Source organism: Berghia stephanieae, chromosome 10 (genome assembly GCF_034508935.2).
Source record: "Berghia stephanieae isolate SIO BIC M18660-M18661 chromosome 10, UCSD_Bste_1.3, whole genome shotgun sequence".
NCBI classification, from domain to species: Eukaryota; Metazoa; Mollusca; class Gastropoda; order Nudibranchia; family Aeolidiidae; genus Berghia; species Berghia stephanieae.
This window is the reverse complement of record NC_088369.1, coordinates 10,639,056-10,660,322: the sequence shown is the minus strand read 5'-3', so window position 1 is coordinate 10,660,322 and position 21,267 is coordinate 10,639,056. Positions and strand designations below refer to the sequence as shown.

At 37.3% G+C, this 21,267-nt stretch overlaps 1 protein-coding gene across 7 annotated transcripts in view; it reads right to left on the bottom strand.

The window, feature by feature from the left end:
• Positions 1–2,881: 2,881 nt before the first annotated feature.
• The window catches only part of LOC144980494 (pancreatic lipase-related protein 2-like), a 124,500-nt gene continuing 106,114 nt past the window's right edge, over positions 2,882–21,267 (bottom strand). For 4 of the 7 annotated variants that reach the window (XM_078928110.1, XM_078928115.1, XM_078928111.1 and 1 more), the window contains one exon: positions 2,882–3,102. In XM_078928110.1, coding sequence (XP_078784236.1) covers positions 2,970–3,102 — 133 coding nt within the window. In that variant the 3' untranslated portion in view covers positions 2,882–2,969. Of the gene's footprint in view, positions 3,103–16,782; positions 17,052–21,267 lie in introns of those variants that run through there. The other 3 variants (XM_078928113.1, XM_078928116.1, XM_078928114.1) reach the window with 1 other exon arrangement.

Genomic DNA, 21,267 nt, shown 5'->3' with positions numbered 1-21,267 from the left:
CAGAAATATAAATTGTTGGAATTAGCTCCCTAAATTGTCATTCTCCTCATTAAAACATACAAACTCAACACAAGTCTGATAATTCTGTCTATAAATTCAATTTTCAACATCTTAACCATCCCGACTTCATACCATTTTGAGGTGAAGGGTCACATATATTATCACATTTAAACTTCAAATTCACACAAATCTGAAGAAGTTCTTGTGCCATTTGATGCTTAAAATAAAGTGTACGTTTCATGGATGAAAAACCCCAAAAAGTAGAAAAATCGATTTATCGCGTTTTGGAAAACCAGCCTTCAATTGATGCTATGCGCTTAACCAAAAAACTCATAACATCCGCCAGCCGGATATAATGTATAGACATAAATCTGTCTGTAACCTTGAATGTTTATCGTCTGATTGATAGAATTTAGTGAGTACTTCTCATATAAATGGCTGACTAAGAACAATAACAAAGAGCTGAGTGACGTCAATTTCGTTCCTTCTATAGAAATTATGGCCACGATCTTTAATGAAGTTGCTTTGACAATTGGCGTCCTGTCTAGAGGATAAATTAAATATTCGTTTAGAAATACAAGGCCTGGAGAGAATGAGTTCATTTCGCTTTCTGTAGAATACAAAACTGTGGCAATTGCTTGCTACCCCTCTGAGAGGACGCTATTGCAAAGAACATACATACCGCCATTCACTCACTCGATCCCCTGTACGGGCCTGCTGACACTTGAGGCGATGCAAGGGATCTCCATCTGGTCCTGTCAGAAGCTATTCTTGGGGCCATCTCGAGGGACAGACCTCTCTACGGTACGCCTCCGGGTCTCCTTGGGGCGGCCTCGCTTCCTCTTTCCGTGGGGTGTCCATGGCAGAGCCTTCCTTGTCAGTGTTTCATCAGGTCTGCGACAGACATACCCCAACCATAGCCACCATCTCACCATAACGCCATTGAGTGGTGATTCATCTACTGTGTTCTCCCTCACACCTATAGATAGTTTGCAGATGACGTCACTCAGGTCTTTGTTATTGTATTTTGCCATCCGCGTTTATGAGTAATGCTCACTGAACTGTATTAACCCGACTATAAACGTTCATGGATACACACAGTTTTATGTGTTGGTCCGTTAAACTTCCGGATGGCAATGTTATGAGCTTCTTAGCCAAGCGCATACTATCTATTGGATTCAATAGTCTGATGTCTCATCCGCCCAGCATGAACAGCTTGGTTCTAAACAAAGAAAATCAGTACTTTTTATTCTTTATGCTGCCTAGACCTTTTTCACATGTCATGTGATCAGAGTGTACAAAAGTCAAAACATGATCAGATTTATAATTTTTTCCTCCCCTGGATACACTTTTATTCTCGTCGGAGTATTTCATAAGGGCGTCAGCCATTGTTCCGATAGTTTAGAACCAGTTACTAAGTTACTATGCGTCATTACGAGAGAAATGACGTCACAACTGTTGAAACCCATTGACAGAACAATTCGTTGGTTTTTTTTCTGATAAAAATCGAAAGATCAGGCATATATTCGCGATGGATTGAGCGGAAGCGGAAGCGGTGAGAGGGAGTGGCATTGAGCGGCTCAAGATAGACATAGAGTTTGAAACCATTTTTTATTGGAGTGGTGGATAGCTCAGCTCATACGGTAGAGTCACGCTCTCCCCGGCCAGGCAGAGTTGTCGTACCAGTAAGGTCGCGGGTTCGAGCCCCCATCGCCGCCACGAAATTTTTAATCTCTATTCTCTTCTGGCACTGTCCTACTCACTTCATTTCTTGTTCCTTCCCTAATGGAATTTACCCGAGGTTTCCTGTCTATCTTCGCGACAAAATACCGATTTCATAGAGTGGGTCACAAAATAAATCTAGAGTTTGCCTAAATGCGTCATTAAAATGTACAGTAAAGGAAAGGGCGCAATAATGACTATTTCCTTTTCTTATTCAACTGAAAAAGGCCAAAAGCCGAAACGTCGTTTACACTGCACTTCGTGTCGTATCTTTTTAAATAGTCATTTTACTACCTTCATTCAATATAAATAATACCGCTTTCACTCACTGGATCCCCTCTACGGGCCTGCTGGCACTTGAGGCGATCCAAGGGATCTCCACCTGGTCCTGTCAGCAGCTATTCTTTGGGCCATCTCGAAGAACAGACCTCTCACATTCAAAAATTCAAAATTCACAAATTCATAAATTCAAAAATACAAGAATCTGGAATTTTATTTTATCTGCCGCGTTGAGAAATTACGTGTAGATATGTATGGAATTCATTTTGTAGACAATCAAAATCGCTCCTCCAACTCCAATAACAATCAATTATAATGACTCATTGTGTCAAAAACGCTCAAACCTGGGACTTAATAGAGTCAATTTTACTCCCTTTAGTTTACCGCTTTCGGAAGATGGGTCACAATTTCCAAAAGACAAGAATCAGGAATTTTATTTTTCGACGTGTTGAGTAAACATGGAATTCATTCTTGTAGACAAAAACAAACAAAAAATAATCTAAGTCTATTCTGTTTTTGACAATATTATATTCTTTTTTGACATGAAAACTGCTCCAACTTAATACTGTTTTGAGGCAGTAAGTCACATATAAAATACTCCTCAAAATTAGGATTAGCTGCATGGAGTCATGGTGATCCTAAAGATTGTAAACGAATAAAAAAACGGAAGTCGTGTCTTTTTTTCTTTTTTTCAGTTTTTTTTTATTTTTGGAATGTTTGCCTCTCATTTGCAACGTGCAAGCAGGAGCGCGATCTTCGAGGAATGAATGAGAGAGAGAGAGAGAGAGAGAGAGAGAGAGAGAGAGAGGGAGGGAGAAAGAGAGAGAAAGCAGAGAGAGAGAGCAGAAAGAGAGAAAGAGAGCACAGAGAGAGAGAGAGAGAGAGAGAGAGAGAGAGAGAGAGAGAGAGAGAGAGAGAGAGAGAAATGTACCGTTGATTGAATGTTAATAGATACGATAAATCTTGTTTCAAAGCAATTCATTTCTGGTAGGGTCATTCCCCAGAACATCACTTCCGGTGGGGATTTTTTGATGCCAGAATTTGGACGGCATTGAGTCGAGAAGGAGAACGCTGGTAACGAAACTAGTGGTTTGCAGTAGTCTGGAAAGAAAAGAAAGAGAAACATATTAAAAATTTTGGCCAGAAAACTCGCCCCAACTCCAGTATCGCTCGATTCAAATGACTCTCATCTTGTCCCAAAAACAAACACGTTCAAACCTTCGCAAGTCCCAGGTTTGAGCAATTTTGACATGAGTGTCAGTTTAATTGATCGATATTTAAAGGACGAGTTTTATGGCCAAAAATTAAAATACGTGTTTTGTTGGAATTTATTTCAGAGATCACCGGGGTTACGGGATAGGAATGTGACGGTTTGGCTGCCTCTGATATAGACAAATTTGTAAATGGAATTCATTCTGATGTTGACCAGTCGCTTGGATACAGGCTGCTTTGATTTGACGAGAATAGTCAGCCCACTGCTAGCGGTTATTGCCTTAATCGGTATCACGTTCACCTTCGGATCCGAAGGTCCTGGGTTCCAGTCCCCCTTTTTTAGCGGCGCAAGGTTGAGTCCTTGAAAAAATGGCTTTTTACTCACATTCTCTCACTGTACTCAGATATATAATGAGTACCTGGTCGTTAACACCTCTATGTTTGTCCGAATGAAAATCGCATTGACTTGAAAGCATTTCTATTACAACAATTTACGGCCCTGCACTGCGGTGACGCCTGGGTTATTCAGGTGTTCCCTTGGAATAGACTCTAGAAACAAATTTCCCCATATGGGAATTTTTTTTTGTTATGAGACATTAACAACTTTGGTTATCGGACCTGCAAATGAGATAACGTCGGTAGAAACAAAACTTCCACTCTTCAATAGATAGAATGTAGTTAACGCCATTCAGGTCTTTGTTATTGTTTTATGCCATACGTGTTTATGAGTAATTCTCGCTAAACTGTATTAACCAGACTATAGATAGTATGCAGATGACGTCACTCAGACCTTTGTTATTGTTTTTGCCATCCGCGTTTGTGAGTTGTTCTCACTAAACTGTATTAACCAGACTATAAAAGTTCATGGTTACACAGAGTTTGTGTGTCGGTCCGTTATACTTCCGGATGGCAATGTTGTGAACTCCTTGGCCAAGCGCATTCTATCTATAAACGTTCAAAGTTACACATATTTGTGTTTGCTGGTCAGTTATACTTCAGGATGGCAATGTTGTGAGCTTCTAAACCAAGAGCATGCTATCTATAAAGACGAATTGAATTTTAACCCCATTGTTGTAAGGCAACCTCAAATCCAATTATAAGATATTAGGCGTAGTCCAACACAATACCGTTGAGATTAAATTGACCACATCTGAAGTTAGCGTAACCACGTAATCAACTGCCTGCGGGAAAACCCATTAGAATCGTAAGACTTCCGCTTTCAAGTGCAACAAGACGATAATTACAGCACCGGAAGGGACGAATGTACAAGGGGAATCCCCATCGATAGAATGTCTGGGGGGGGGGGGGGGGGACTCGAAGATATAGAAGAATTGAAGACCAAAAAAAAAAAAAAACTAAAAAAACAACATAATCTAAGGGAATCCGTTTGATTGGATAGTGGAAGCTGATTGGTTTAAATCAAGTTTTCGACAGTTCAATGGCTCTGTCTCGACATTGATTTTTTGTTTCTGACACCCCCCCCCCTCCCTTGTCTACCCAGCATTGGTTGGGTAGCTGGGTCTGTTGAATCTGATGGAAAGTACTTTGCGGCGGCCTATCCAAAGGGTTGCAACCAATTGTATTTGTCCGTTTCACGCTTTAGAAATTGAGATAAACCATAGCCATCGCTAACTTATTGCCTGACACTGACCAAAAACTGTCGTCAAAAGACCAGTTTTGGGCCACAAAACAAAACAAATCGTGAATTGTATTCAACAATTTAACCAATGGAATCACTTGTTTCCTTGAGCTCTACTAATAACAACTCACTAGTCAGTGCAAAAACCTAGAAAATGACGTCAAAGTATAAGTCCTAGTCGGTTCTAGTGTCAGGCCGTAGCCTTCGTTAGGTTATAGTCTGACTGTGGCCTTCGTAAAGTTATGGCCTGACACTGACCTAATAATGACGTCAAAATGCCAGTGTTTTGTCACAAAAGAAAACAAATCGTTAGTTGTATTCAATAGTTTAATCAATTAAATAACTTGTTTCCATGAGCTCTACTAACGACAACTCACTAGACGGTGCAAAAACCTAAAAATGACGTCAGACTGCCAGTCCTTTTGGATTTCAGTGTCAGGCTATAACATAACGATGGCTACGGTCTGACACTGAAACCCAAAATAACTGGTCTTTTGACGTCATTATTTGGTTTTTGCACTGCCTTGTGAGTTGTTAGGAGAGCTCATGGAAACAAGTGGTCCCATTGGTTGAATTATTGAATACAACTCACGATTTGTTTTCTTTTGTGGCCAAAGACTGGCATTTTGACGTCAGTTTTTGGTCAGTGCCAGGCTGTAAGTTAACGATGGCTTCGGTCAGGGTATATGTTGACAACGGATTGGCTCGTAGCCATTGTTATGTTATAGCCTGATACTGAAATCCAAAAGGACTGGCAGTTTGACGTCATTATTTGGTTTTTGCACCGCTTAGTGAGTTGTCGTTAGTAGAGCTCTTGGAAACAAGTTATTTCATTGGTTGAACTATTGAATACAACTCACGATTTGTTTTCTTTTGTGGCAAAAGACTGGCATTTTGACGTAATTTTTTGGTCAGTGTCAGGCCATAACTTTACGATGACAACGAATATGCTCCGGCTTGTTGGACCTAGTGGCTCTGAAGACAACTTGTCTCGATAGTGGTGAAATATTACCAGCCCGATATAGATAGTTCGAAGATGACGTCACTCAGGTCTTCGTTATTGTTTTTTGCCATCCGCGTTTATGAGTAATGCTCACTGAACTGTATTAACCTGACTATAAACGTTCATGGATATACACTGTTTTGTGTGTTGCTCCGTTATACTTCCGGATGGCAATGTTATGACCATCTTAGCCAAGCGCATACTATCTATAAAGTACCGACACACAAAAACTGTGAGTAACCTTTTACGTTTATAGTCTGATTGATATCATTTAGTGAGATGTAATCACCAAAACGGCTGTCTGAAATAACAAGACAAAGAGCTGAGTGGCGTCTACAACATTGTTTCGTCCAGAGTTCCTGGAACCATCAGGGAGGTTAATTTGACGTGTATATATGTATAATATATATATATATATATATATATATATATATATATATATATATATACATATAATATATATATATATATATAATATATATATATATATTATTATATATATATGTTTCATATATGCATGAAATCAATCTCTCTGATATATATATATATATACCCATAACTATGCTCTATTCATTATATGTATAATATAGTTATTATTCTACCAAATAATAATAATAATTTAGAGGAATCAAGCAGTTTATTAGATTTATTTTTCTTGAATTATATTTATCTTGAAGAAAGACAACAACACTGTTTTATATCCATCTCTGGAGAACGTCAATTTAAAAACGTATAACTTTCAACTGAGGATATCTCTCCTTTGGATAAGGAGATTTCACTAATTATGAAAAAGAATTAAAGAATGAAAATTAATATCAAGTTTTAAAATAAAATGTTATTGGGGTGAGAGAAAAAAAATGTTTAGAATTAAACACACGGATCGATAAAACGTAAAAATCGCTAAGAAACTATAAGTTTAACTAACCGCGCGGTTTCATCGGAAGCGAAGACGAGAGACGCATGCGCAAAACTATATTGACCTTCTCTCTCTAATAACTTCTCCGCCGGTGAGTCCAATCAAGGGACGGTACTCTTCCGCTAATCTCATTCCCTATTCCATCCCTCAAAGTAATTTTCTTAGATATGTCATAACTAATAATTTGTAAAAATACTTCATTTTTCAATGAATTCAAGTTATCTATAGGTAGGGATGATGAAAGCCGTGCTCATAGGAACTCTCTGACGAAACGTGCCAATTTGGTACTTTTAATTCTAATATTTAAAAAAAATGGTCATTAAACAAACAAAAAGTCCTGTCTGTCTAGACACTAACCACGGAAATGGGAAAAAGAAATTCAAGATAATTATCCACTTCGGCGGGAATTTGCTAGAAAATGGGATGCCTCTAAAATGTTGGCATTTACCTAGAACATTCCGAATGTTCCCGTAATTTGTTTGGCATTTTTCTCTAAATTAATCTGACTGTCTAGTCATGCAGGCTATTTTTTGTTGTTATGTGCACTTTTTCAATTTTTGATATTTTTGGTTTCGTAATGTGTATTAGCGATGTAAATCAATGAAGGCACAATGAAATAGGATTCAACAGTCGTAACGTCACTTCCTTCCTAATGACGCATGGTAACTTAGCAACACTGGCTCTAAACTATCGGAACAATGGCGGACGCCCGTATGAAATATTTCTCCGGCGAGCATAAAAGCGTAACCAGAGGGGAAAAAACATAAATTTGATCATGTTTTGACTTTTACACATTCTGGTCACAAGACATATGAAAAGTTCTAGCCAGCTTGAAGAATAAAAAGTAATGATTTTCTTTGTTTAGAACCAAGATGGCCGCCGTTGCCGGGAGGCGTGACGTCAGACTACTGAATCCAATTGAAGGTAGCCTATTGATTAAATGTGAATGTGTTCAAGCCGTGTATGGGTGAGATTGCTTTGATTCTTTTAACTCACATTTAGAATAAGTTTTGAATACATGGCAGTAGTAACTTCGTAACAACAAGAAATGAAGTGAGTAGGAAATTTGGGGTGAATTTTTAATTCAGAAAAGTGCGTGGAGCAAGGACTTATGTTGATAACAACAAGAAATGAAGTGAGTAGGAAAGTGCCAGAAGACATTGCCAGAGAAAAAAAAATTCGCGGCGGCGATTGGGGGCTCGAACCCGCGACCTTACTGGTACGACAACTCCGCCTGGCCCGGGAGAGCGTGATTCTTCTACCGTATGAGCTATCCACGACCCCCCCCCCCCCCAAATAAAAGATCGCTTCTATCCCTAGTCTTATTATAGCCTTCTCTCCCCGATTTCTTGAGGGTGACAAACTCCCCGCCAGGCGGAGTTGTCGTACCAGTTAGGTTGTGGGTTCGAGCCCCCATCGCCGCCGCGAAATGTTTATTCTTTATTGTCTCCTGGCACTTTCCTACTCACTTCATTTCTTGTTGTTATCAACATAAGTGCCTGCTCCACTCACTTTTCTGAATTAAAAATCACCTCAAATACCGGAGCATACTAAATGTCACAATCGTTTCTATGTTATATGTCTGTGTTGAGAATATTGGCTATTAAGCTTAAATGCTGGCCAACTAACTTCGCGGCGTTTGTGTGTGTGTGTGTGTGTGTGTGTGTGTGTGTGTGTGTGTGTGTGTGTCGAACCCGTGACCTCAAGAAGCCGGGGAGAGAAGACTCTAATAAGACTAGGGTTTGAAGCGATCTTTTTATGGGGTCGTGGATAGCTCACACGGTAGAGTCAGGATCTCCCCGGCCAGGCGGAGTTGTCGTACCAGTAAGGTGGCGGGCTCGAGCCACCATCGCCGCCGCGAAATTTTTATCCTCTATTGTCTTCTGGCACTTTCCTACTCTTGTTGTTATCAACACAAGTGCCTGCTCCACTCACTTTTCTGAAGTAGTAGCTTCGATTCGCCATCTGTATCTTTCAACATAATAATAATAATAATAATAATAATAATAATAATAATATAATAATAATATAATAAATAATAATAATAATAATAATAATAATAATAATAATAATAATAATAATAATAATAATAATAGTAATAATAATAATAATAATGATAATAATAATAATAATAATAATAATAATAATAATAATAATAATAATAATAATAATGGTATAGATTTATAGTGCGCCAAACATCCCTTCATCAGGAGGGCTCTGGGCGCATAACATAGATTAACTTAATCATTAAGCCCTAACACAGTACACGAACAACGCTAATTATACACATAATCAAAAGAAAGCCTGTCGGAATAAGAATGTCTTCAATCGACACTTGAATTCCTCTAGTGAAGACGAAGAACGTATCTCTAGTGGTAGTAAATTCCACAACCTTTGACAAGAATGCTGAAAGGCGCGTTCACCAGCCTTCACTCGACAGCGGGGTGTTTTCAATTTGAGGTCGTTCGTTGATCGAAGCGATCGCTGTGGGTTATACCGTTCAACGAGGTTTGAGAGATATGCTGGTGACGAGCCCTCCAGGCATTTGAAAACGATAGTTGAAGATTTATATTTAATCCGCTGGTCCACTGGCAGCCAATGAAGCTGCTGTAGTAATTCGGGAGCTGCAGTTTTTCTGTCTTTTTGTAGTACAACGCGGGCTGCCATGTTCTGTATTTTCTGGAGTTTGTTTATTTTGTCCTTTGTGAGACCAACAAACAGTGCATTGCAGTAGTCCATTTTCGGGAATATCAAAGATGTTACCAATTTGTTGCAAGTTTCCCTATTAATAAATGGTCTGATTGTTCTGATATTTTTAGAATGCAGATAGCACTTGTTCTCACATTGTTAATATGTTTGTTCATAGACAGATCACTCTCTAAGGTGATGCCGAGATTTTTTGCTGATGTTGTGAGTTGTATTTTGTCATTATCGTTGATTGTCAGTGCCAGTGTAAATGGATCTGTCTTATTATTTGAACTAGCAATGAATAAGGCTTCAGTCTTGTCGCCATTTAATTTTAATCTATTTGCAGACATCCATCTCATCACATGGTTGATGCATTGTTCGTAAACAGTTATCTTTGAAACTATATCGGATTGCAAACACATGCTATATATCTGGGTATCGTCGGCGTACATATGGTAAGCGAGAGAATGTTGCTCTAAGATTCTCACAACAGGGGAAGTGTAAAGTACAAAAAGGACTGGACCTAAAACGGATCCTTGAGGTACACCAAAATGAAGGTCACGCTCTGACAAAGTTACTTCCCCAATTAAAACTGATTGAGTTCTTTGAGTAAGATATGATGCAAACCAGTTTAGAGCAGTGCCTGATATGCCGAAAGTAACTTGTAGCCTTCGAAGTAGTATGGCATGGCCGATGGTGTCAAAGGCCGCCGAAAGATCGAGAAGACTAAGGATGGTAGTTTTTCCTTGATCAATAATTTGCAGCAAGTCATTTGTGATTCTCATCAATGCCGTTTCTGTGCCATGATTTTGCCGATGGGCCGATTGAAAGCACTCATCGAGGTTATTATGTTTCACGTGACAAGAAAGTTGTTTTAGTACAATCTTTTCTAAAATTTTGGAAATGAATGGTAGATTTGATACAGGCCTAAAGTTTTTAAAATTATCACTTTCAAGTCCCGATTTATTCAATAATGGCTTCACCAATGCTTTCTTGAAGCTTTCTGGAACAACTCCCACCCTTAATGATTGATTAATCTGCTTGAACGCCAATTTGACCCCAAAAAAAAAGAAAGAAAGAAAAAGCAGTTGGATTTGTATTCATGCGCACCAAAAGCTTATTTTTAATCATGAATCAGCTGTCTTTCACACAATATTTTAAACCAATAAAACGTGCGCAACTACTTACTCTGTAAGCGTTGAAATTTTTTTTATTCAGCGTCTTCAAAGTTTATTCAACAATTACGCATCTACAAAGAAATGATAGAGTTTTCCAATGTAAGGGGTGAAATAATAATATACGATTCTTACACTCTTGCTTTTTGGAATTCCGGACGTGCTCCCAACTGCTGCACGAGCTTGCATCTTTAAAATGTAGGACAACATGTGACGTCACTATGACGCTAGCCGTGTTTAATTTTTCATACATAAACCATATAGAAACCCCACAGGTAGGTACTCACTTTACTCCTGAGTACGTTGTCAAAACGTGAGTAAAGTATTTTCCCTTCCACAGCAGGAATCGAATCAGGCACATAGAGACACGAAGGCGGCTGCTGTCATATCATAAAGTTACACGTCAGAAGCTAGAACCTTATCACTGATTCTCTTTAACCCCTGTCGCTGCTGTTTATATATATATATATATATATATATATATATATATATATATTATATATATATATATATACATATATATATATATACACACACACATATATATATATATATGCGCATAAATATGCGCATTTAATTATATGTATATTTATTGTCCCTGACAAATTCCGTACTTCTAAACTAGAAACAATGGAGAAGATTCCCGGAGCTTTCAAAATGGCTCCTTTGTGATTACAATTTGAATAAAAGCAACGCTGCAGTATCGATCTCAAGAGAATTTTGAATTCGATTCGGCAAGTGGAAAGACGACAGTAATAAACAAAGATAAATTAAATTGCTTCTTTTTTATTAGGTTGTCACACGTGATTAATCCATTTTTACATCCTTGGTGTTTTGTTGGGTTTTTAAAATTTATTTATCACAACCTTCATATGGAATAGAATCTTATTGTATATCGTTTTGGAGAATATACATTTCTATGCTTGTATGTATGTATGTATGTATGTATGTATGTATGTATGTATGTATGTATGTATGTATGTATGTATGTATGTATGTATGTATGTATGTCGCAAACGCAGTAAAACGGCCAGCGATTCCACAAAACTAGTTGTCCCTCGAATTCGGAAAAATGCTGGAATGAGATCCCTTTCTCATTTCGGACCCTCTGTTTGGAGCGCCTTACCACAGAACATTCGTGAAAAAGAATCTTTGTCTATTTTTAAACGTTCGCTTAAAACATATCTGTTTCGATTTTAGTAGAAGTAGAGAAGCAAGAAAGGTCTGGTTTATGTTGTGTGTTGTGTATGTGTGTGTGTGTGTGCTTGTGTGTGTGAATGATTATGTTTCAGCCAAAGTAATTTGTAATTTAAGCGCTTAGAGTCTGGTGTCTCGGAGTTATATCGCTATATACGTTTTCAGCATTTTCAGCATCAAAAACCCTTTAAAAAGCAAACTAACTAACACACAAGTTATGCTGTTACTATTGTGAAATGAAGAATGTGATATTGTGAAATATTAATGAAAAGTTAATCTAAAAATATTATGTCTTCAGTCTAGACTTCAAGCACTTAACAGTATGAGTTGTTTAAACATAAAAACAATAATATTATTATGTTATGTAAATAAGATCGTAACGTAATGTGAAAAAAGAATGATACTCAAATTAATAACAGTATAAAATATTTGTGGCCTGCGGCATATTTGGACCGAATTCAATGTCTCCATATACGACCTTGACCTCAAAGTCATGTCTCAACTTAATTAATTTGAGCTTCTATAATATAGAACATTATCCTCTTAATGTGTTCAAACGCTTTACAAGGGGTGATAAGACAGCACCAATACTTAACAAATAGGACGCGACGAGACATGACGCCTGGATGGCGCGATACGCTTCAACAGTCATGACGTCACTTCCCTCGTTATGACGCATGGTAACTTAGTAACTGGCTCTAAACTATCGGAACAATGGCGGACGCCCTTATGAAATATTTCTCCGACGAGCATAAAAGCGTATCCAGAGGGGGAAAAAGCATTATAAATCTGATCGTGTTTTGACTTTTATACATTCTCATCACATGACATGTGAAAAATTTCTAACCAGCATGAAGAATAAAAAGTACCGATTTTCTTGGTTTAGAACCCACGCTGCTGGTTGCTAGGAGGACGTGACATCAGACTATTGAATCCTATTGTGATATTGGATAGTTCGAAAGCTGTGAACACTTTTCACTATTTTGCAATGTGGTCAATGACCTGGAGCACACCATCATCATCATCATTGCCATGTTCACCCTGGGTCAGGGTATAGGCCACAAATAGTTTCCATCCTTCTCTATCCCGAGCTAACTTTCTTATCTCATTCCATGTCTTACCACTTCTCTGTATATCAGCTTCTTTAATTCTTCTCCATGTTCCTCGTGACCTTCCCTTTGATCTTCTGCCCTGAGGGTTCCAGTCCAATACTTTCGTTGTTATAGTGGAGTCATTCTTTTTAAGCGTGTGTCCAATCCACCTCCATCGTCTTCTTCCTATTTCTTCTCCCGATGGAAAGGTAATATAGATCAACCCCATGGCCCAGTTAGCAGAGTGCTCGCTTTACACGCAAAGGTACCGAGATAGGTCTCGGGTGAAGATGCGATTTTTTTCTGACATCCCCGCCCCCTTTGTCCACATAACAGTGATTGGGTGCCTGGATCAGTTAGATCTGGCGGAAGGTACTATGCTGAAGACTAAAATGTACTGCCCTAAAGGTAGAAAGCAATTGCTACCGTCATTTATTGATTGGAGTACTACTGCGAATAAGACCTTCTACTGACAAAAATCACTTGATGCAATGAAGTAATATCCTTTCTTTTAAAAATATAGCCTTATTGAGAACATTGTACTTATTTGAGCCAATACAAAAATTATACGGCGCCTTACTCTACTTAAAGATTTGAAAATTAGAAATGTATTGTTTACAGATAGAGAAACAGATAACTTGATTTCCTTTTATAATTTAAAGTCAGTTTGAAGGTTCGTGAGCCAAACAGATATCATAAAAATTGTACCGACGACAATAACACTCACAAAATCAACCAATTTCGACACTGTAAAGTTGTCAATTTGGCGTTTTTACGCAAATCGTTGCATTCGAAATAATGTATTCACTTAATTACTTTAAGGATTTCAGATGTACACTAAGTTTTCAACAGTTTTCATCTATTTATGACATCAAGTATTTTTATTGCCCCTTTGATGCTTTCAATGTGATGGTTTCGGGTGGATAATACTCAGGTTTAACTTATGGCCACACTCTTAACTCTATCTGTCCAGTATAAATATCAAGTACAGAAATTCTTGAGCGAGGAGCTGTCTGATTGGCTTTCTTCAGCAAATCGTGGCATTCATAATGATATTATTCACTTGATCACATTAAGGTATTCGGATTTACAGAAATTTTAAATAAGTTTCACCGATTAACAACATCAAGTAATATTACTGTCGCTTTTATGCCATCGATGTGATAATTATTGCCCTGGGAAATATTTAGTTAAACGTTATCGGCAAACTGTAAATGGGAGCGATCTATATTCATGTTTTTGTCCAACCTACTCATCAATCACATGAGTTTATGCTGTACAACGATTGGAGTTTTCTCAATGTATCTAAACACGCTGGTTTGTTTATGAACGTTGTAAACATACCCGTGTATCATGCTGAGCAAAATGACCAATTGTAACGTTGGATATTCTTAAAATGTGGACACTTTTCACTATGTGGGTCATTTTGAGCACACTTTGCAATGTGACCAATGACCTCGAGCACATGGAAATGTATTATAGATCGTACCCATTGTATCTGTATAGCTTCTCGTCGGAACAAACCAAAACTAGACATATTATTATGATGGAATACGTTATACTGTTCGCGTCTGCTTCAGATTTTCATTTGACCTCATGAAAGTGGTCAAGACACCCATTTTCTTTCATGTAAGTATAGATCAGTGTATATTACTTAGTTTTGAATTATGGGCAAACTCTCAGTTTCACCAATCAACAATCAAAACATGATCACCAGAGTACTGTACTACTGTACTGTAAGGTAAATTCTCGATCTCAGGATCGAGGAGACATTCCGAAGGCTCCTACATCGCCAGTATTCTTTCAATTTGTATTTTCACTTGGATCTTTTGTCAGGCTTTTATTTATTCAATTTGTCATCATATAGAAGCATTCTAAAAACTCTAGAACAAACTTGATAGATTTGTGAAAGTTTAAAATTTCCTAAGTTGACTATTGTTTTGATTCTCGGCCGCCATTTTGATTTGTGAAGTATTGAAAAGTAGTGCAAAGCAGTCCGAGTGGGTTTTTTTCTATTAGGGTTAGCTCGAGATCGGAGGATTTTTTTCTATTAGGGTCAGCCATAAGTCTTAGCAAAGGTGCTAGGGTGTTTGTTTTTCCTATTAGGGTTAGTTAAAGGTACTGGGTTTTATTTTTGGTTGAGGGAATATTATTTGAGTTGTTTCCCTTTGTAGGAGCTTTCGGAAAGCCTCCCCTGGAATCGTCTTTCAACTCTGCTCACGTCTGCTACTTCAGGTTTATTTTCGCAGTTGATTTTCTTACCACAACTTGTTTTCACACACGGACAACTTTATGTTGCTGTGTCATGGGTCAGAGGCAATAGTGGCTTACACTTCATGTTGGGCCAGACAGAAAAATCAACAGAGGATGTACCGAGTTACACCGACAACGTTGTTTACCAATCTGCCCTCATTAAATGATGGTGGGTACAATATCTAATGAAAATAGTTCTTACCTCGCGAAAGTGCGGGCTTTTTGCTATTAAATATAAACGTAAATAATTACGAAGAACAAAAACCCCTTAATATAAACTATATAATTGTTACAACAGTGGAGGTACACAATGACTTTTGTATTGAATTATAACACCAAAATCAAGCAACTGTGCTGCTGTACAGTAGAGCAGAATAGAAACAATAACATCTATTTTATTATCATACAAAACACAAACAATAACAAACTCCAGCGAAGAGAAACAATGGCATGTATTATATTATAACACAAAATACAAACAATAACAAACATCAGGCAAGAGAAACAATGACATGTATTATTATATTATAATACAAAACACAAACACTGCTGAAGTACTCTGGTATAACCCATATTTTAAAATTTGGCCAGAAAACTCGTCCTTCAAATATCGATCGATTTAAATGACTCCCATCTTGGCAACAACAAAAAACTCTCAAACCTGGGTCTCGCGAAGTCCCAGGTTTGCGAGGGGGTTTTCTTTGGCCAAGATGAGGGTCATTTAAATCGATCGATATTTGAAGGACGAGTTTTCTGGCCAAATTTTAAAATATTGGTTTTTCTAGAGTACGCCAAGGTAGAAGACTCCAGTGAAGAAAAACAATAACATGTATTATATTATAACACAACATACAAACAACAGTAGGGTCCAGTGAAGAGAAACAATGCCATAAGTTGTATTATAACACAAAACACAAACAATAACAAACAGTTAAGGGAAACAATGACAAGTGCTATATTATAACACAAATCACAAACAATAACAAACTCCGGTGAAGAGAATTTAATGGCATGTATTATATCATACCACAATAGACAAACAATAACAAACAGTTAAGGGAAACAATGACAAGTGCTATATTATACCACAAATCACAAACAATAACAAACTCCGGTGAAGAGAATTTAATGGCATGTATTATATCATACCACAATAGACAAACAATAACAAACAGCGAAGAGAAACAACGCCATTTGTTGTATTATAATACAAAACATAAACAATAACAAACAGTTAAGGGAAACAACGACATGTATTATATCATACCACAATAGACAAACAATAACAAACAGCGAAGAGAAACAACGCCATTTGTTGTATTATAATACAAAACATAAACAACAATAAAATCCATTGAAGAGAAACAATGACAAGTATTAAATCATAACACAATACACAAACAATAACAATCTCCAGTGAAGAGAAACAATGACAATTATAATATTATAACACAATACACAAACAATAACATATATTATAACACAATACACAAACCATAACAAACTCCAGTGAAGGGAAACAATGATATGTATAATATTATACCACAAAATACTAAACAATAACAAAATCCAGTGAAGCGGGAAAGATAAGACATGATAAGACAAACAATTATGACAGCAACAATTTCCGCTGCAGACAGATGTTTATTATCATTATTATTATATCATGTCTGTCCCATAATCGATTCATTGGGCCGCCATTATTGATTTGCTGTCACGTGACGACGACTACTACTACTACCACTACTACTACTACTACTACTACACATCGAGCCATTCGGGTTGTCCGTCGTGGAGAGTGACGAGGTCGGTTTTGGTCGTGTCGGAGGTAATAGTAGGATCTTGACTTTTCCAAACAGGGGTGTTGAACGTCCAGCTGAGGGAACAGAGTTTTTTTTTTTTTTTTTTTTTTTGGGGGGGGGGGGGGGAGAGAAGAAGAAAAATCAGAATCAGAACTCGTTATCAATTAACAGAGATTTGTTTTTGTTTTGGTATTTTTTTATTAATTCTTGTTTTTTTTCTTCGTTGTTTTTTTTAAATATTTTTGATTTTGATTTTGTTATTGTTTTTCTTCAACAAGGGGTGGGGATGTTGTTATGCTTTTGGTGTTTTTTGTTGTTGTTTTTTTTTATTGTTGATGTTGTTCTTTTTTAATTAATTTTTTTTTTGAGTGGGGTGTTGTTTTTCTTTTTTTGTTTTGTTTTTATTTGTTTTGTTTTTGTTTTGATTTTGTTTTTGTTTTTTGTTTTGTTTAATTTTATTTTTTATTCTAGTTTCTTTGTTTTATTTTTTTTTAATGAATTAGATTTTGTTCGCCTTAATAAAAGAATAGTTTCTAAGTCATCTGGGCAGCCCTGGTGCGCAGAGGTTCGTTAAACTAGAAGTCTAGTAGAGAAAAAGATAACACACCCTTTGACTTGGATTCGGGCAGTCCGAATGTCAGTAGTTAGAAATCAACGACAGTTATTCTTGGTCTGAGCAAGAAACACACGCATTGATGTTTTGCGTTTAGGTAAAATACTAACTTCATCCGCCAGTCGGATGTACCGTACCAACACACAAAACTGCGTATATAGACGTGCACTTATTTGCAGGTCTGATAACCCATTTTCTTAAGGGCTCATTGTTGTAATGGATATGTCAAAAAAATGACGCAAAATATTGTCCACTACAACAATGTTAAACTAGGCCCATAAGTTGGTTCAGGTGTCAGACCTGCATATATGTACATGTCGGCGTATAACCTTAAACGTTTAAAGTCTGATTAATACTCTTTATTCAGGGAGAACATATTCACCGACAGGCTGTCTAAAAACAATAACAACGAGTTGAGTGACGTCAACTTCGTTCCTTCTTTAGATAGTATGCACTTGGCCAAGAAGCTCACAAGATTGCCATCCGGAAGTATAACGGACCAACACACAAAACTATGTGTATCCATGAACGTTTATAGTCTGGTAATATAGTGAGAATTACTCATAATCGCGGATGGCAAAAAAGCAATAACAAAGACCTGAGTGACGTCAACTTCGTTCTATCTATATATGGAACGAAACTGAAGTCACTCAGGTTAGTAATTCTCATTAAATAGTATTTATCTGAAAAAAACGTTTAAGTTAACACAACAAATTTTTGTATTGGTTCATTATGTATATTCTGCTGGCGGAAGATTTGAGTATTTTACCTGTCAGTATAGCATCAATAAGTCACAATTTGTTTTTTTTTTTTTTTTTTTTTGTTTTTTTGTTTTTTTTTTTTTGTGATCATATATATTTCTATTTTGATGTAATGTTTTCTGTTCAGTATCAGGCTCTGAGTGTGTGTGTGTGTGTGTGTGTGTGTGTGTGTGTGTGTGTGTGTGTGTGTGTGTGCTACAAATCTGTCGTTTTGATTGGTCAAAAAATCGATTGGTTACCTTGAAAAGCACGAGCTCCAAAGGGAACGATTTTGATTCTGATTAAAGGTGTAGAATATATATAATATCACACACACACTCATATATATATATATGAAGAGAGGGAGACAGAGAGAGTAGAGAGAGAGAGAGAGAAAGCGAGACACAGAAAGGAGAGAGAGAGAGAGAGAGAGAGAGAGAGAGAGAGAGAGAGAGAGAGAAAGAGTATTCGTTCTACTTTTTGACCTCTGTTGTCATATTTTTGTAGTTATGTCCCTTGGATTATTAGTCCAAAATAAAAATAAGATTAGATGAATAAAAATGGCGCTTGCCGGATGATTTTAAACGAAGAGCTTTTACCTTTGTATAATTTTGTAATTCACATTCCATTTTAACTATGTAGGCAAGTGGATTCAATAGTCTGATGTCACGTCGTCCAGCAACGGCTAAACAAAGAAAATCGGTACTTTTTATTCTTCATGTTGGCTAGAATTTTTCATATGTCATGTGATTAGAATGTATAAAAGTCAAAACATGATCATATTTATAATGTTTTTCTCTTCTGGATACACGTTTATGCTCGTCGGAGAAATATTTCATAAGGGAATCCGCCATCGTTCCGATGGTTTAGAGCCAGTTACTAAGTTACCATGCGCTATTACGAGGGAAGTGACGTCATGTCTGTTGAAGCCAATTGCTACTCGTCGGAGAAAAGGGATTATCAAAGAAAAATAATAAAAAATAATAAAACATTTTCTAACTCCCTCCTTCTCCAATCACCGCTGAGTTTGTGTAAATTGCTCTGTTATATCTGGAGGAAAGTACTTTGCGATAGATCACCACGTCCTATCCAAAGGGTAGCAAGTATAATTTGTTATTGTCCGTCTAAACGCTATAGAAATTTATTTTTAAAAGGCTCAGTATCCATGTGTAATGTGCGGCTATGTGGTCAAGTGGTATGACACTCGCTTTCGGATCGGAAGGTCCTGGGTTCGAGCCTCGCTCGCCGCATAGTTGAGTCCTTGGACAAGGCTCTTTAGTCACATTGTCTCACCGTACTCAAGTTTTATGGAGTACCTGGCCTTTACCAGCGTTATCATCATCATCATCATCATCATCATCATCATCATCATCATTATTAGCATCATCATCATCATCATCATCATCATCATCATCATCATTTTCATCATTAACATCATCAACATCATCATCATCATCATCATCATCATCATCATCATCATCATCATCATCATCATTATTAGCATCATTATCATCATCATCATCATTTCATCATTAACATCATCATCATCATCATCATCATCATCATCATCATCATCATCATCATCATCATCATCATTAATCATTCAACATCATCATCATCATCATCATTATTAGCATTATCATCATCATCATCATCATCATCATCATCATCAACAACATCATCATCATCATCATCCTCATAATCATCATACTTCAAGGGAAACAGGCCAATACAAAAAGTATATTACTTCCAGAACATGGTAGGATCCTGGCCTCAGGGTTAGAAACTTATTAAGATCTAAAGAAACTTCAACCAGGCAAGAAGATATAATATAAAGATAGTCTCGTCAACGCTTTTCTCCGAATAAGCTATTCTAACATCGTGTTCTACATTGCCAGGGGATATCAAGGGTTTGATTAAAGCAACCAGCTATTGATGCTATGCAGCTGCGGCTATGTGGTATAGTGGTATGACACTCGCTTTCGGAACGGAAGGTCCTGGGTTCGAGCTTCGCTCGGCGCATAGTTGAGTCCTTGGAAAAGGCTCTTTACTCTAATTCTCTCACCGTACTCAGGTGTAAAATGAGTACCTTGTTAACCGCGTTGTCTCTGTCCGAAAATAAATGTAATATCGCCTAACAGGTATCATGTCCCGTCCTACATGTTAAATGTTGCTGTTGGCCAGGGACGCCTTGTAAAGCGCTTTGAGCATGTTTATTGGATATTGTGCTATATAAAAGCTCCATTATTATTATTATTATTATTATTATTATTATTATTATTATTATTATTATTATTATTATTAGGTAAAATACTCACAACATTCGTCGGCCAGATAAAAACGTACCAGTTTAGTTCTCACTAGTTGGATTACATTATATCAACCAGATTATAGATAGAATGCGCTTGGCCAAGGAGTTCACAACATTGCCATCCGGAAGTATAACGGACCAACACACAAACTCTGTGTAACCATTAACTTTTATAGTCTGGTTAATACAGTTTAGTGAGAACAACTCACAAACGCGGGTGGCAAAAACAATAACAAAGGCCTGAGTGACGTCATCTGCATACTATCTATAGATAGTTCGAAGATGACGTCACACACGTCTTTGTCATTGTTTTTTGCCCCCGCGTTTATGAGTAATGCTCACTGAACTGTAGTAACCAGACTATAGACGATCATGGTTACAAACGGTTTTGTGTGTTGGCCAGTTATACTTCCGGGTGGCAATGTTATGAGCTTCTTAGCCAAGCGCATACTATCTATAGACGGTTCGAAGATGACGTCACGCAGGTCTTTGTTATTGTTTTTTGCCATCCGTGTTTATGAGTAATGCTCACTGAACTGTAGTAACCAGACTATAGACGATCATGGTTACAAACGGTTTTGTGTGTTGGCCAGTTATACTTCCGGGTGGCAATGTTACGAGCTTCT